Source organism: Pezoporus flaviventris, unplaced genomic scaffold, assembly GCF_033815535.1.
Source record: "Pezoporus flaviventris isolate CSIRO_AGI_PZ_B2104156 unplaced genomic scaffold, CSIRO_AGI_Pfla_v1 ptg000018l, whole genome shotgun sequence".
Lineage (NCBI taxonomy): Eukaryota > Metazoa > Chordata > Aves > Psittaciformes > Psittacidae > Pezoporus > Pezoporus flaviventris.
In genome coordinates, this window is record NW_026892566.1 from 433,802 (window position 1) to 451,944 (window position 18,143).

Genomic DNA, 18,143 nt, shown 5'->3' on the forward strand with positions numbered 1-18,143 from the left:
TCACCCCTCAGTCTCCTCTTCTCCAAACTATAGAGACCCAGCTCCCTCAGTCTTTCCTCATAAGGGAGATGCTCCACTCCCTTAATCATCTTCGTTGCCCTGCGCTGGACTCTCTCCAGCAGCTCCCTGTCCTTCTTGAACTGAGGGGCCCAGAACTGGACACAATATTCCAGATGCGGTCTCACCAGGGCAGAGTAGAGGGGAAGGAGGACCTCTCTCGACCTACTAACCACCCCCATTCTAATACACCCCAGGATGCCGTTGACCTTCTTGGCCACAAGGGCACAGTATTGGCTCATGGTCATCCTGTCGTCCACTAGGACCCCCAGGTCCCTCTCCCCTACACTGCTCTCTAGCAGGTCGTTCCCCAACCTATACTGGAACCTGGGGTTGTTCCTGCCCAGATGCAGGACTCTACACTTTCCCTTGTTATATTTCATCAAGTTATTCCCTGCCCAACTCTCCAGCCTGTCCAGGTCTCCCTGGATGGCAGCACAGCCTTCTGGCGTGTCAGCCACTCCTCCCAGCTTAGTGTCATCAGCAAACTTGCTGATAGTACACTCAATTCCCTCATCTAAATCATTGATGAATATATTAAATAATACCGGTCCCAGTACTGACCCTTGAGGCACTCCACTAGTTACAGGCCTCCAACGGCCCTTCAACCTCCCTTCATACGGGAGGTGCTCCAGCCCCCTGATCTTCCTCGTAGCCCTCCTCTGGACTTGTTCCAACAGTTTCTTGTCCTTTCTTGTCCTTTTTATGTTGAGGACAGCAGAACTGCACACAATACTCCAGGTGAGGTCTCATGAGAGCAGAGTAGAGGGGCAGGATCACCTCCTTTGACCTGCTGGTCACGCTCCTTTTGATACAGCCCAGGATACAGTTGGCTTTCTGGGCTGTGAGCGCATGCTGCTGGCTCATGTTCATTTTCTCATCAACCAACACCCCCAAGCCCTTCTCTGCAGGGCTGCTCTGAATCTCTTCTCTGCCCAAGCTGTAGCCGTACCTGGGATTGCCCCAGCCCAGGTGTAGGACCTTGCAGTTAAACTTCGTGAGGTTGGCATCAGCCCACCTCACAAGCATGTCAAGGTCCCTCTGGATGGCATTTCTTCCGTCTAGCATATCAACCAAACCGCACAGCTTGGTGTCATCGGCAAACTTGCTGAGGGCACTCTCAATCTCACTGTCCATGTCATTGACAAAGATTTTGAACTGGACTGGTCCCAACTCCAACCCTTGAGGGCAATTGGGCATTAAGCTGTTGACTGCAAATCTTTGCATGCAGCCATCCAGCCAATTTTTTATCCACAAAAACAGTCTTATAGCCACATTAACATAGTGTACGGAACAAGGCAAACAGGTTATGCATGGAATCTATGTTTCTGCTGGGTAAAAAAAATCATGCAATTTTTGGAGTTACCTGGTTATTCAGAAAGTTCCAGGAATCCTCACTAGGCTTGCTAGTCAAAGCAGCTAGCAAAAATGTGTGCCTGGGCTCAAATAAATATCCTTTTGAAACACATGTTTCACATCACAAGTTCTAACAGGAAGCCTAGTAATAATATAATGAAGTAATTTATGTTAGGACAGCTAAGAAAATGGTATTAATTATATTTACTCTTCATAAAAAAATAAAAATACTCAAGTCCATAACAAAATGTTTAAATACAGTATTAGAAAAGTACATAAGTTACAGCTTTTGATTTCTCACTTATTGTTTTCAAAAGGGCAACATTTCAGTTTTCTGACATTTCTCTTAATTCACAGTAGGTTTTATTAACACTATAGCCCCAAAACTTTGCACTATCAGTACCCAGGCCTTAAACAACAGTAGGTAGCAAACCTAGTGTAATCCAGTGCTCACAAGCTTCTGTGAGTACCAGCTACACAGGAAAAAAAAAAAAACATTCAGCAAGAGAAGTGTTTATCAGACATTAGTAGGCAATATTGTTTAGACTGTTTGTTGAACCACTCAATCTATTTTCACTTTTCTGGACCATGCTAATAGCACTTGGCACCTGCAATCCAGTACTCACTGTAAGCCCACCACACCAGGTCTAAGGAGAAGAAAAAAAGATAAAAAGATCAATATTCTGAATATTATGAAACATCTATATCTCTCGTCTCACATCGCACAATGGAACTACCACAAAACTTATCCTGCAGCTGCATCTGTCTTCTCTTGTTCACTAGTCACAGCGCTCTGTAAAACATTCTGACGTAAGAGAAGCTAACTTTTAAGATGATAAATTTAAGATGATAAAGTTTAAGATGCTTCACATGCTATACTTCATTATGAACTTAGAGCAACAAAGTCTAAGTTATAATACAAAAAGTTTTCCCAATAAGAAAACTTCTTTGAAGACCAGCATGCTACCAGCAAGTAGTTAGAATGACGATGAAACACAATACTCTTATGCTCCAGTGTTTGAAAGCAGTGCTTAGTTTTAGTATGACACAGCAGGATTATGCCAATTTGTGTACTATGTTTACATTAAATTATGAGAAGCTTCAGCAGCACAGGTGCTAGTGACCTTTATTCTACACCGAAGTTACATGAAAGAATGTATCTCCATGTTTATGAATGAATTTGAGAACTGTAATTAGCTTCTTTGTTTCTATTTTAACTGTTCAGGCTAACCCAAGTAATGTCTGCAAGACTGCTATAACTAAGTATGAGGGGCTATATGAGATGCAGACTAACAGGCTGATGTGGGGTAAGCAAGTGTTTCCTTGGATGCTTTAGGAACTGACTCAAAGAGTCAGTCTTCACAATGCTAAAGGATGACTAATACTTGTATCCCAACAGTTCTGAAGCTATTAAGTTCCCCATATGTTGGAAGGGACCAGCAAAGTAACTTGCTTAGTCATCTCCAAATAGCTAGCTATTAAAAGTCTAAAATCCTATTGTCAGTACATCTAGCTAACAGTAGAAATTGTGAAAAATATTCTGTCCAATAGAAGGAAAAATCAGGTGTTTGGAAGCGCTATATATAAAGGCTGCTAGGGCAAATTACTACTTTTCCATTCCTCCTTCACGCCCAAGAGAAAAACAACTTTATTAATTGGCCTAATCACGGTTCAGAATTACCATGCTGTGTTTTCTATGGCTGAATTATAAGAAGCTAGAGATCAGTACCTAGGCAGCTGAGTTGTTAGTATGAACTAGTATGCTAGCTTCCTCCAGATTCCTAAGTTTTCTAGACCTATACTCTGCACCCAAAGTACGATGCCCTTAATGGCAGCTTATAACGCAACTGAGGCCTCCAGATTTAGTTACTGAAATCATTAAAGGCAAGCCTAAATACAGTAATTAATGCTTCTGCTATGCATTTTTTTTTCCCTGCATAGAATTGCAGCAAGTTTTCACTATTAAGCTTAGAGCCACAAAAGAGTTATGCAGAGCAGTGAAACAACTGAGCTTTTGAAGACTTGAAAGCTAAGAGTCTTGTATCTCAACAGGGAAGCATCTGGTGGTGTTTTGTCTCGTGACACCTATTCTGACAGCTCACAGCATCTTGAATTCCCACCTGCATTGGTCTGGATTGGTTATTACAGCGGGCTCATCAGCTACTAGAATGTGCTGTTAATTTACCCTACAAAAATTTAATGACTTTAATGTATATAGCTGAGACATCCAGGTGCAGATTTCTCCTACTGGAGTGCTATTATAAGCACTATACGAAATCAAAGAGAAAACAGTTAAACATTTAAAACCCCTACTAGTCAGCCAAAACCAGTGCTCCCAGTTTTCTCCTCTAAAAAAAAAAACAAACAACACCAGCCAACAAACAAAACCACCCAACAAACAAATAAACAAATAAACAATTAAGTCTTCAGTAAACTTAATTTACTGCAGAAACTGAAGAAAATTTTATGAATACTGACCATGAAGCCTGGTAATAATGGCTGGGTAAACTTTGTTCTGAAGGTGTATAACAGCTCCTTTGAGTTTGCATTATAAAATGAAAGCTGACCTAAAAGAGACAGAAAACAAACTGAAATACATGCTCAAGTTACTATGTGTTACTGTATGACTTTTTGTAAAGTTCACTGTTCCATAGGGAAAGAGTTTCAGAACACAATAAATACAATCTACATTGACTAGAAAATTCTCAGTAGCTCAGTATCTACATAGATGAACTCAGGTAATTTGAGATTACAAGCATTATTACACAAACAGGTCAGGGCCTTATTTTCATAAGAGACTGTATCAGTCTTGAAGCAATGTACTACTTTAGCCTTGTACTGTTTCAGCTTCACACAGGTAGCCAAGTTTTTAGATTAAGATTATAATTTACCTCCATCAAAGTCGCAGTATACTCCTACCCTGTCTGGAACAGATATATCTAGAGTCTTTGTTTTGTTATTGTGTTTTGCTGAAAGTATAGTTTGCAGCCAGTTGTTGATATGGATGCACCAGCTTGAACTAGTCTTTCCCAGCTGATCAAATTTCCCCAGGTTTCTATAGGTTACTCCCACACTGTATGATTTGCAGTCCTTTTGGGCTTTCACCTCCCAGTAGTGCTGTCCACTTTCAATAGTGGTGTCTCCTACCAAAAAAAAAAAAATTAGTTGCTGTAATTAAGTGCACCTGACAATGCTTGCTCCCTTGTAGACACCAGTAATGCCTTCTCTGTTTTACTTCAAGATGAAATACAAAAATGTGAACTATAAGGAAAAAATTAATGTACAAGATGACAGAATACAAAGTAGAATAACGAAACAGTTTTACTTACACTCAGTAAGATGCACTTAACATCAGTTCCCCATTTAGTAGCAGTGAATGTCAGTGACTAAAAGCTTTGTAACAGAGAGCTTCAACAGACTTGAAAACCCTTGCTGTAGCACAAGATTCTGGTGTTATATAGGCAAAACTACCTACTGACAGCATCAAGTACGCAGCCTTGAACAATCACATATCCTAATCTGACATTCCAAAGCAGTATGCTGTGGAATTTTTTTACTTCTAAGAAAAGTAAAAAGTTCACCTTACCTAACACTGTGTATGATTCACCAGTAAAACGATCTCTGCCGCCCCTCGCTGAGGGTCCAACAAATGTCCTCTTTGGAGAAAGTGCACCACTTCTAAGAAGAAATGAATTGTTCATGATTGGCACCATTACAGAAATGCACACTCAAATTTTCCCCAGAGAGTTAGGGGGCAACAAACATACATAAAGCTGACACATGAGTTCAGCCACTTAACACCTCTAATAGTATGCATGCACAAGAGCAGAGAGAAAAGACAGCCAGAAAATATACAAGACATTGTAACAGACAAGTTTGGAGGCAGGTGAGAAAGGAAATAGCAGGAGAAAAAAAAAGCCGATGTGGGGCACATGGTTTGAACCAACACCTGTATAAAAGTGTTTTACCGTTTTACCTGTGCTACACAGTATCTTGGAGAACACGTTTGTGGTTCTCCACATTAGATTTCTGAAAAGTCTTGTAGACCAGCTACGATCGGGTAAGCATGAACACACCAGGCCAAAATGCCTAATTATCACTGGAATTTTAACAGCAGTGAATGAGAAAACAACACCACTTGCATTAAAGGTATTTTTTCAGAACATGCGTGGCTTGTATAAGCAGTGACTGAAATCCCAGGAAAGAGTGTAACCCAATGAAGAATGAAAGTAATAAAACTGTAATAATTTCATTTCAAAATACACAAAGGGGTGTTGAAGCTAAGCACAGTTTATACAAAAACAAACAACCAACTGAGTGAGACTTCTGGAGTTTAATGCATCAGAATTCAAAAAATCCCAAACCACGCAAACACCAAAAGGGTGGGGTTTTATTTGATTATATTAACTCTGTCATAGACTACAGAAAATACAACTGTGTCACAACATATTGTGCTAGGAAGCACACAGCAACCCCTTAAGAGTCATTATAAAATTTAAGAGTCTAATCCCAATCAAGAAAGGCTTAGGGTTAGTTAACTTTTCAAAAGCATTCTCAGGAAGCAACAGCAAAATAAATGGAGACACACTTTGCTCTGGAGAATATTCTAATGAGTAATCAGATGCATAAAACAATTTTAACATAATGAGGTTTTCAAGCATTCTATTTTACCTCAGTTATGTCCTCAAAAATAATTCCTAGAAATTTAACCATTAAAGAAAATGAAGGCCATTTGCAAGTTACAGCAAATATTAAGCCTCAGTAGCCAGGGAATTATAATTGTTTTAAAGGCACTTAGTAGCAAAGAATTTTAACTTCTCAGAAACAGCTATGCAGTTTATACAGTCTACAAGAAATCACCAATGAAAAGGTTGCCCAGTTTAGCATCACTGTTTATCATATAAATTTCCCAATACTGATCAGAAGCTTCTAAATAGCCTGTAAGTTACATGAAGGGGATAAGAGTATATACTACAGGTGCACCACATCATGCTTTTGAATTTTGTTAACATGGAAGAAGCTGTAGTTTACTTACCAAAAGTTGAAAAATGATAGCATAAAAGAAACAAAACAGCAAAGCCAAGAATTAAAGCATAATTTCAGGGGGAGACATAACTCTTTGCAGAATCCATCATGCTTCAAGTGCATCAGAGATCATTCACTCACCCAACAAAAGCGGCTGAAATTTTTCTGTTAGATTCAGTATGAGTTATGCAGAAAGCAATGTGGTCATTTAAAGAATCACTGTAAGAAAAAATGCCTGTGCTTTGCTAATATTTTCTCAAGGTTAGCAAGACATTAAAACATCCTCAGTATCATTTACTTTGTTCAAGTCTTCTGTAAACAGCCACTGCATGTGCTTTGTCTAATCCAAATCTAATAACCTTTAACAGTTTAGACAATGACATCAAATATTTGGCATAAAAGTTTTGAAAAAAAAACAGAAACAAAACCAAACAATTTGGGGTTTGTTTGGTTTGGGGTTTTTTTGTTTGTTTGTTTTTATTTCTGAGCACTTAAAGAAATTTCAGGCAATTTTATAGCAATCCTAAGCACAATACAGGCTGGGCAGAGAAGGGATTGAGAGCAACTTTGACGAGAAGGTCTTGGGGGTGTTGGTCTATGAGAAACTGAACATGAGCCAGCTTCAGTGAGCGCCCACAGCCCAGGAAGCCAACCATACCCTGGGCTGCACCAAAAGGAGCGTGACCGAGGTGATCCTGCCCCTCTACTCTGCTCTCACGAGATCCGACCTGCAGTACTGCATTAGCTCTTGGGCCTCCAATATAAGAAGTGGACCCACTGGTGTGAGTCCAGAGGAGGACCATGAAGTTGCTTACAGGGCTGGAACAGCTGAGAGACAGGTTGAGAGAGCTGGACTTGTTCAGCCTGGAGAAGGCTCTGGGGAGACCTTACAGGAGCATTTCAGGGGCCATAACCTAAAGGGGGCCTACAAGAAAGCTGGACATGGACTTTTTACAAGGGCATGTGGCGACAGGACAAGGGGGAATGACTTTAAGCTGTCAGAGAGTACATTAAGATTAGACAGTAGGAAGAAATTATTTACTGTGAGAGTGGTGAGGCACTGGCACAGGTTGCCCTGAGAAGTTGTGGCTGCCCCATTCCTGCAAGTGTTCAACGCCAAGCTGGATGGAGCTTTGAGCAACCTGGTCTAGTGGAAGGTGTCCCTGCCTGTGGCAGGGGTTGGAACTAGATGAGCTTTAAGGTCCCTTCCAAACCAAACCATCCTATGATTCCATGAAATTGATACACCTTGTGTAGCAGAGCTCTCAGCACTGGAGATTTACTGCTGATGCCAAGTCAAAAGACAGATCCACCCGATGGATAAATAGAAAGGAGTAAAACCTCCTAGAAATTAGGAACCTGAGCCCTTGTTTTGGTTCCACAGCTTTTAAACCAGTGAAAACGCAAGACAGCAAACCAGGAGAAGAAATTTTCTATCAGGATTTCTGTTAGAAAAATTATGGGGAAAATTCCACTAAAAACCACAACTACACAACAAATAGAGTATTTTAGCTGCTATTACATATCAAAAAGAGAAGTGCTCTTATTTGAGCAATTGGTTCCACAAGTAGAGTTGCCATAAAGCTTTTCACACATGCCATTAAGCTACATCTTCTCCTCTCTGAAGTGTGAAAACAGTGATTTATTTTCATCTGATCTCTAATAACAGTTATAGCACAAGTTCAGAGGCAAAAAGGTAACAAAAAAAATTAAAGCTCTCAAAAGAACTCTTTGTTGTGTTTGTAAAATTTTAGTGTGCCATAAGGTTAACTAAGTATCAATAGGTCTGTAACAGGGATATTTGTATCAACATTAGAATACATAAGGCTCTTTCAACCATTGCAAATCAGGTCTTCTACACACTAGGTAGGAAGCATGCTTCCAGGGAGACTGTTTTCCAGTCACTGAAAAATATATACATAATCTGTGAACAAAAATAAGACTTCAGAATAATTTTAAATGTATTCATTACTGATGTATTTTAAATGTATTTATTACTGATAAAGGCTATTAGACTTCTCACTACATCAAGCAAAGCAAAGTAGAATGGACTCGCAACAAAATCAGGTGCTAGATCCTACGAGTAAGGGGTATATTATCACCTTCTACTGCTCTTCAGCAGAAGATTCTGGCCACTGTCAACAGAAATAAATAGCCATTAAACAACTGCCCTATTACCACACTAAATTACGCCATTTTTAAGATGCCACTAAAACTTACTCTACCATGCTTCTGGCAACATTTGCCTATAGGGAAGGTATTTGTTCATAAATTAACTCAAGCAGCACTCTATACCCCAGAGTGCATGTTGAAAGTCAATTAACTGTCTTTGAGAAAGTAGCCAGTTCAGTGAACAAGGCAAGAGGAAGGGACACTGTTCACACCTTGACTTTGGCAAGGCTTTTGATCCATTCCAACACAGCATCCCCAAACCTCAGGAGTTGAGATACAGACTGGGTAGTGGGCCATAAGCTGTGTACAGAACCAGCTGAACAGCAGGCTCACAGCTGTGGAGAGTATTCTCCAAATGACAGAACCCCATGCACAGAACAGGCTGGGAGACAACTGAGGGAAGAACAATTCTGCAGAAAGGCAGCTGGGAGTCTTGGTGGACAACAGGAACTGACAACATACTGCACTGTGCCCTTGTGGCAGAGGTGATGAGTGACATTCTGGGCTACCAACAAGACAGCAACCATGAGGCCAAAGCAAGCGACTGTTCTTCTCCATCTGGCAATGAGCCTGCCCATTTACTAAGCCTGAAGTCCTGTGTTCAGGTCTAGGCTCCTCAGGATCATATACTAACTTACTAGAGCAAGTCCAGTGGAGGGCCAGCAATGCAATTAAGGGACAGGAGAACAGGAAGACAACTGACTTTGCTCAGGATCAGAAAGAAGAAAGCTAATTGCTGTCTTTAAGAATATAACAGGAAGGTACAATGAAGATCAAGCCAGGCTTTTCTGAGAGGCGTGCACACTGATAGCTGTGGGGCGCCTGGTAATCATTGTACCACAGGAAATTACAACCAGGTTATCAGGATATTCATTCCCTTCCATGAAGGTGGCCTGGACTAGAGGGCCAGTGATAACATTTAGGGAAGGGTAAAAACTGCTGTGCAAGAGCAGCTGGGACAGAGAAGTGAGAATATAGCCACCCTGCTATAGCCAGCCCATGGACAACCCCATGCCAGAGCAGACAGATGTGCCCTAAAGAAAGCTGCAGCCCATGGACAGAGCCCACACTGGAAAAGGCTTGTTAGCATGACTTGTGGCCCCACAGGGAACCTACACATGAGCAGTCTGTTTTTTAAGACTCCACCACACGGAAAGGGCCCAATGCTGGAGCAGTTTGTGAAGGACTGTCTCCCTTGAATGGGACTCCATGCTGGAGCAGGGGAAGAGTGCGAGTAGGAAGATGCAGCAGAGAATGTGTGATGAGCTCACTGAAACCCCTACACCTAATTCCCCTGCACTGCTTCTGGGGAGGAGGTAGAAAAGTTGGGAGTGAAGTGGAGCCTGGGAAGAAGAGAAGGATAGGGAGAAGGTATTTTAAGATTTGTTCTTATTTCTTACTATCCTACTCTGATTTTTGATATGCAATAATTTAAGATTTCCCCAACTCAAGTCTGTTTTGCCCACTACAGTAATGGCAGAGTTATCTCTCTGTCCTTAACCCACAGACCATTCACTGTGTTTTCTCTCCCACTGTCTAGTTGAGGAGAGACAGCTTGGTGGGCACCTGGTGATTAGCCAAGGTCAACCCACTACAAATAGAATTTAGTTCTTTTTAAAATAGACTGCATGATTAAGGCACATTTCTAATAGCTTCCATAAACAGCCTCTGCATCTCTCTGACAAAAAAAGGGAAATAAAAATTTCTTCCAGATAAAGATTTTTGAACGAAAATTCCTTTGGTTTCCCAATGTCCTCAAGTGATTTTATTCCTCCTGTCCACTTGCTTTAACTGCCAGATGTTACATCCCAGACAATGTAAACATTTACAAAACAGTTCTTACCTGCTTTTATTTTCCTTCCCTTTTATTTTTAATTGGCCTTTACCTCCAGTAGGGTCCCATTCAACATAGGTGTCTTCAACTTTCAAGTTTAGATGAGATGAAGTACTGTCCAAACTGAACACAAATGCTGATTAAGAGAAAATGTAAGACAGTGAAATGGTATAATGCTCTCTCCCAACCAGTGGCTATTCATAGAAAATGCCAAAAGCACTAGTAAAGCTGTAGCAGAGTACTGTTCAACTTCATAGAAACATTAGCTTTTTAATCTGGTACTTGTAATAAAAGTAAGGAGCTCTTTAAATAAAGCCCAACTACCTACCTTCAGTACACAGGTTAAATCAAAGTAAGGTTTTCTTCATTTTTATAATGCTGCAATATCAGCAATTAAATTCAGCTAGTGCTTTCTACTAGTTACAGCTTACTCCCTACATTCTTGCAATCATGAATGATTTAAACTGGTATGCTTATTTTCCATACCCTGCAGTACTAACTCTAAAAAGGTGTTTATGATTAATAAGAACTGCAAACTTGGAGAATACTGAACTGACAGTGTAGCACATACAGAGAGAACTGAACTGTGAAGTCAGGTGCAGACACAAGACAGCACAGGATGCATGCAGCTAGAAGACACTTTGTATTCATTGCAGCCAAGTCCTTCATCCAGTAATATGAAACTAATACAACATGCCAAGCTCCCTAAAGATATTTATTTACAAACTATTCTGCAAGTGTCCTAATATCATGAGATATTATACTCTGATTCTGAAAGAAAGCATACTTGAGATTTTTAAGAGTTTAGAGCTTAACAGTACCCAGGTCTGAAAAACAATAAGGTAAACTCATAGACAAGGATACTGAATTCCTATAGGCTGATTATTAAAGAAGGTGAACTAAATGCTCTAACAGAAACAATGAAAATATGGAAAGCATAACTGCCCAAACAATTAAAATCAGGATTATTTTTCTGGTACTGGAGTAAGGAATACAAATGGCTATTAAAAGGATACTATAAATCTGACAATTACTGTTGCTTCAGAGTATTAAAAGCATTTTAGAAAAGTTACCAAAATGCCCACCAGTTCATTCAAACTGCATACAGCTTTGTTTTCATGAAGCAACCTTCACACTCAACTTACACTTTAGGTATTTTATATCATCCATTTTCCCTTCACACTATAGCTTTGGCTATAAATTAAGGCATCAAGATCTTTATCTCCATCATAATAGTTAAGATGTGTTCTGCCAAAATATCACTTCCAAGATATTTTTCATTTAGTTTATTTACAAAACTATGTTAGGAAGCCACTGCCCTCAGACCAACTGATTTCTAACAAAATGACTTAATAACTTGAGCAATTTGGAACTGCCTGATTTTTTTAATATTGGCAGTGATTAGAATCTATAGCTACAAAGTAGCTAAAAAAAAATGCTTTTCAGCCCTTTCTATTTACAGGAAGCTATTACCCATCACACCTTAAGTTTAACTATACCAACCGTTTAGATGCCCCAAGAGTCCTACTGATGTTCAGCCACAAAGTTCCTCTTCTTTTGCTATATCATGATGTGGCAGCACACAGTCAATCCACAGTTCAAAACTACCAATACCAAGCTCTGTTAGGGAAGTTACATCACTATCTCATTTTTAGTGTTTGAACACTAAAAGGCCAGCTTTATTTTCCTTTTCACTTGGGACACGTTTCAGCAGCGCTCATGCAGAAACAGGTCTAGCATACAAGTTTATATATGAAGACAAAACAGTAAGTCTACAGTTTCACTACATCTAAGGTTAGAGTTTCTCAAATTTTACCTTTGGTTTCCAGAGTCACAGGATCAGAGTATTCCCCTGCCACGGCTTTGTTGCAAGCTTTTACTCGAGCATTCACATATTTCTTATCAAATTTCAGACCTAAAAAGTGAATGTTCAGAGACTTGAATTGATACTAATTACTGACAACTTTTACAAGACTAAGATCTATTCCATGTAGCTGTCTTCCATTTATATCAAACTACAACTTTTTTTTTTCACGAGATCTCAATACCAAAAATAAGAGGAAGAGCTATTATTACACAAAACACCTAAGAGTAATGTGAAACAATGAAAGCTTCCTTACATACAGGAAAATGGATATTCTGCAAAACTTCCAAGCATTAAGTATTGTATCAACATTCCTGATTTTTTTAAATATAAAACAAACCTTTACCTGATATTGTATATTCAGTAGCTTTAATATTGTCAATCACTTCCCAGTGCTGTTCATCTTTTACTCGAGGAAGGCCTCCAAAGTTGGTTTTCCTATACTCCAGTACAAAATGATCAATTCTGCTGTCTTCTTCAGGCATTCTCCATGATACTGTTATGCAATTATCAGCAACCACACAGGCTGCTGTATCTATCTCTGGAGCTCTAGGGACTGCAGAAAGACAAATATACAGATAGGTTTAAAGAAGAAAATGGACTGAATATTCATTTTTTCTCCTTGGATTTATAGAGTTCACAAGTTGCCCTTGGCCCAGTAACACACATTTCTTTTAGATGATTTATTCCATTAGCAAAGCATCATAGAAGACAAAGTATATAATTTGCACTTAACATGCAGTTTACAGAACAAATTTGCATTAGCTCTATACTGAACATTTGCATCACATTTTCCAGATGTTTTGTCAGTAAGTTGGGCTTGATGCCCTTCTGTAAGCAGTAGGAAGGAGCTGCTAGAGTGGACACACATTCAGAATAATGCTACACAATAAGAATAGCAAGAAGTAAGCTTACTGTGTTCTTCTGCAGTTATGTCCCAGTGACCAAGTCCTAATTACAACTGCCTTTATGCAGGTGAACCAACTATTTCTTTAACAGATTGTCAGCCTTGATTCCCCTTCACAATGACTGATGACAATTAGCATCACACTAATTATGGTTGAGTCTTGTAGAGATGTGTAATTTTATCACCCAGATATCAACACCTTCTAGCTACAGCAGGTCCACCTGAAGCAGGAAATATACTTTGTTTTACGCATACCATTTCATACCTCTCCAAAACTTCCCTTCATGATCTGTTCACATATTTTAACATAGAACTACCAAAATGCACCTTTTCATCCCTCACATCCTTGTGGTTTAAGCCAAGCAGGGATTACACTGAAACTGGGTGTATACATTTAAAAAGCTTTGGGACAAAGAAGCAGCACAGAAGACACTGAAAGCAGACATATTCAAATCTGTACTGGTTTTTGCTGGGACAAAGTTACATTTCTTCATAGAGATTGTACGGTGCCATGCCTTTTTTTTTGTGTGTGTGTGTGTATAGTTTTGATAACACAGGTATTTTAGTTATTGCTGAGCAGCATCAAGGCCTTTTCTGCTTCTCACACTGTCCACCAGCCAGTAGGCTGCGAATGCACAGATACTGGCCCCAAATAACTAAAGGGATGTTCCATACCATATGACATCATGCTCAGCATATAAAGCTGGGGGAACAAGAAGAGTTATGGCATTTTGTCTTCCCAAGTAACTGTTACACACAGTGGAGCCCTGCTTTTCTAGAGACGGCTGAACACCTGCCTGCCAATGGCAAGTGGTAAATCTCAACCCACAAGTTCTCACTTTTACCCTTCTTATTCTCTTCCCCTTCTTATTCTATTCCCCCCAAGCCATGGCGGGGGGGCATGAGCAAGCAAGCAGCTGTATGCATTGCTTAGCTGTCTGACAGGACTAAACCATACCAAATTCTCAAATGATAATCACATGCTTTTACCATCAAATTTCAAAGTCATCCAAAAATAATTTGAGAATATTACTAAGATCCCTTCTCAGCCAAAATCAAAATTAAGATGAGAAGTATTTCAAAACATATACCTGAAAATTTAATCAAATACCCCAACTATTTTTGTTACGGTATAAGATACCAGATAAAGAGCCTTCCATGTGTTTGACATAACAAAGTCTTCAGTGTAATTCTGGCAAGCAGTGTTCAAATACCTGCATTACCACACCACCAAACCTGTTTCCAACTTCCCAAACTAGCAGATTAGTATTTCCTGATTTTTAAAGGTCTACCAGTGCTTAGTGCCATTTTGCCTGCAACAGTGAGCTGTTGGTATTTAGTGTCAGAGTAATTTGATAGCTTGGCACTACAGCAGAAGAAAGCAAGACTGATAACCAGCAAGTTTATTTTCCTGTTTACAAATCAAAGGCCCAAACAATATAAATTCCTACATATTTGATAAGGAAAATGCATTTGTAAGAGGGTCATACTAAATATCATCTTCGCCTATACACAAGACTTTGTTCATGTTTGCTGTTAAATCTGTACACTCCCATTCCTGTTAAAAGGCGCACTGGGATCAGCTTACCTACCTTGTTCTCTTATCTATGAAATACAGACTCTGGGTGGCAATCATTGCTCTGGGACTAAAAGGTGAATTTCTGCCTAGAGACTACTAGCTGACCACTAGGAATAATGCTGGTCATCTACTACACCTGCTATCACATACTGTATCTGCAGCATACAAGTGTGCAGAAATGTAAACTGAAGCTGCCAAGTCCTTAACAGATTTGGATTAGTGACCTATAGATGAAACAATTTATATCCCTGCCAACAGTATTCTTGCCAATATATTCTTGGTAACAGTCAAGGGCACAGTGGTTTAAATAGGAAAGCAATATGAATAAAAATACATGAAAGATATATAGTGGTATACTGCACCTAAGTTTACTTTCAAACAGTAATAAATAGATGCATCAATACACATTTTGTATTATTGTAGTATCACTGGCCTAGAAGATTGTCCCTGTACTGCATTTCAGACCGTATAACTACTCTTTAAGGGACGTATTAGCTTACAGTTCCATGAATAACACTACTGCAGATGACTAGGACTTTGGAGTGTCACCATCAAGCTAGCAGGTACAGTCCTGAGAAACTTAAGAACTTCAGGAAATATAGAGCAACTGGTAACTCAAAGAAAAACAGTCTGGAAGACTCATCCTCACTTCTGAGATCAGTTATATTCTGAAGTTATGTAGAAAAATAAATAAAAAACTAGAAAACTCTTACTTTCAAGGTATTCAGCTCAATATCCAATAACTAAGAATGAGTTTAGGTACTCTGAAAAATTTACTTATTAGGATGCAAAAGGTGTGTTTTTCTTTTGTTTAAATATGGTAAGTTATTCCCGCAGTAAAATAAAAAAAAAAAAAAAAAAAAAATCAAACTGACTGCATACAGTTTTTACCTGGCAAAAATTTCATAGCCTGGAGCATGTGCCTTTCCATAGAGAAGTCCACCATCAAGTGAGTCATACTATCACTGACCTCTGGTTTCAGAGACAGGCGGAACGCTGAAGCCACAGTGACTCTAAAGTCAAGAAAGCAGCATTAGCAAAATGGATTTGCATTAAGTCCTACAGCCATTTTCAAAAACAGACAGCAGTCAGATAATCTGTACTGTTAATGTCAAACTGTGAGCCAAAACACTGGTCAGCAACCAGACCGTTTTGCTAAATAACTGTTTACCACTTAGCCCAGAGTCCAAAACAGAAAGTCTTCCTAATGCAATTCTCAGAATATGGTACAAGCTGCTCCCAGTTCTTCCATATTACTATATAAGAAAATGACAGAAGCAACTAACTTCTTTTACTAGTGAAAAAATTGGAAAAAAATCAAAATTCACACAACTTTAGACAAAATTAAGAAGCATGAAATAATCTAAAGCACTGCAGAATCATGACCTTTTTTATGCACTTAGAAACCTGAAACTTTAACTTTTAGTTTAAAAAGGCCAAAAGACTTTTCTGGTCAATAAGATCCACTCATTATCTCCAAAGTGCATTTTCCACATATTAAATATTGCTCAGAAGGCATTTGTAAGTAGCAGTGAACAAGCTGAGTATTCTGATTTCATATCTACCTCTGATCTTACCAGAGGATGAAGAAACACTTAAGTTGCAGACAGCATATTGCTCTGGAACATACAAGTATCTGATCAGTCTTATAAGAAAACACTAAACCACATCTTCCATTTCCATTTCCCAAATCTTTGCTCATATTCTGAACACTGCTAAGACACCCCTATACTCCATCAATGACACCACAAAAAAAAAAAAAAAAAAAGGACAAATCTCTTGTATAGCTCTGTAACAATGAAGATACCAAGCCACGCAGAAGAATCTGAATACCACTGATTGTCAGAGAGATTGTGCGCTAACTCCAGGTGCATTAAGTAAGGAGAAAACTAGGAAATTCAGGTAGTGAAAAAGGGGAAGAAAACATGAAGCTGAGCATCAAAGACATAAGGACGTCAAGTGACAAGCATTACAATTTTGGAATATAAGATAGTTATGACACTAAACCAAACATCTTAAGAAAAACAGGTCAACTGATTTCCCAAGACATAATTGATGCTCTGAAATTCAGTATGGGGTGCCTAGTAGATTTCACTACTTGGCCAGAGAGGTAAATATCACCTTAAGAAAGCATAATCCTCTGATTAGCAGTAAGAAAACATTAAATAGTCAACTGCACGCAGCTTTTTAACTTCCGTTTAAGACTCTCACAAGGTCATTATCATTCTTCCAAATGAAGAAAAAAATGAACTTAGCTTTTCTTTTTTTTTCAAAACATTAGTTTTGCTTTCTAAACAACAGTTGGAAAACACAGTTCAAAGAAAAAACTAGTAGAAATAGCAATTTCCCTGACAATAGGCAGTGACTTCACCCAAAATACTTCAAGCAGCTACAGTACTTCTTATATTCAAAGAGTTATTAGCTAGAAAAGCCTGTAAATAAAAACCAAACAGCAACAAGATTCTCATAATTTAAAGGGACAGAGTCAGCTTGAAAAACTATTAAATTTCAGCCATCAAGTATCAATAACAAATCGGAAGTTTATTATTAATAATATATAAAGATTATGATAATGATAATAGTAACATAATAATAATGGCTACTGTGGAGCTCTAGTTCCCTGCATTAAAAACATCTTTTTCTTTACTAAGGCCAACAGCAAAGAAAAACACTACATGAGAAGCATAGGAGTTTTTAGTGCTCTCTGAAAGTTGTGACATCACAACAAACACTTCAGAAAGAGTCAATGAACTTGATTTAAGCTGACTATGACCCTTTCAAAATAAATGTGTTTTCAAGGAAAAGATTAATACAAAGATAAAAGCGACAGACTTTGTACTGTACCTATCTTTGATCTCTCTGCCAGCCTTGATGCATGTCAGGGAGAAGAGAGAGAAAGTAGTTAGTATTTCCATGCATTTATCAATGGTGGTAAGATGCAAGAAGGGTGAGAACAATCTCAGATGTACTGCTCAGATCTGAAGATCAAAATGAGTTTAACATTTTCATTAAGATAAATTTTCCCATTAAGCACATAAATAGTATTTGTGAAAACTGCAACAATTAATCACAAAGGAAAAAAAAATGGTATCAAGAACCACACCAAACTAATTTCAAATGACTCAACTTTCTGGGTGTGATTATCTCTTCGGATTTCTCTTAATCAGCTAAATTGCTCTCCAACACATGTAAACATGCCTGAGTTGTTTGTGTATACATCACAGAATGTATACTCTGACAAACTCAAAAAAAAAAAAAATTAGGGGTTGTTTTCACTTTTCTTCTGAACATGTTGTATTATTTAAGAAATACTTCATAAAAGGCTCTCTCCTTATGCCACCACTCAAAA

General features: G+C 38.8%; 1 protein-coding gene across 4 annotated transcripts in view; it reads right to left on the reverse strand.

Annotated features, from left to right (window-relative positions):
• Positions 1 to 1,389: 1,389 nt before the first annotated feature.
• Positions 1,390 to 18,143, reverse strand: part of FSD1L (fibronectin type III and SPRY domain containing 1 like) — a 33,585-nt gene continuing 16,831 nt past the window's right edge. For 2 of the 4 annotated variants that reach the window (XM_061454990.1, XM_061454993.1), the window contains exons 5-14: positions 17,639 to 17,661; positions 15,686 to 15,807; positions 12,655 to 12,864; positions 12,261 to 12,359; positions 10,454 to 10,580; positions 8,541 to 8,573; positions 5,000 to 5,091; positions 4,305 to 4,556; positions 3,892 to 3,980; positions 1,390 to 2,060 (exon numbers count right to left, since the gene is read on the reverse strand). In XM_061454990.1, the coding sequence (XP_061310974.1) occupies positions 1,938 to 2,060; positions 3,892 to 3,980; positions 4,305 to 4,556; positions 5,000 to 5,091; positions 8,541 to 8,573; positions 10,454 to 10,580; positions 12,261 to 12,359; positions 12,655 to 12,864; positions 15,686 to 15,807; positions 17,639 to 17,661 (1,170 nt within the window). In that variant the 3' untranslated portion in view covers positions 1,390 to 1,937. The remainder of the gene's footprint in view (positions 2,061 to 3,891; positions 3,981 to 4,304; positions 4,557 to 4,999; positions 5,092 to 8,540; positions 8,574 to 10,453; positions 10,581 to 12,260; positions 12,360 to 12,654; positions 12,865 to 15,685; positions 15,808 to 17,638; positions 17,662 to 18,143) is intronic. The other 2 variants (XM_061454992.1, XM_061454991.1) reach the window with 2 other exon arrangements.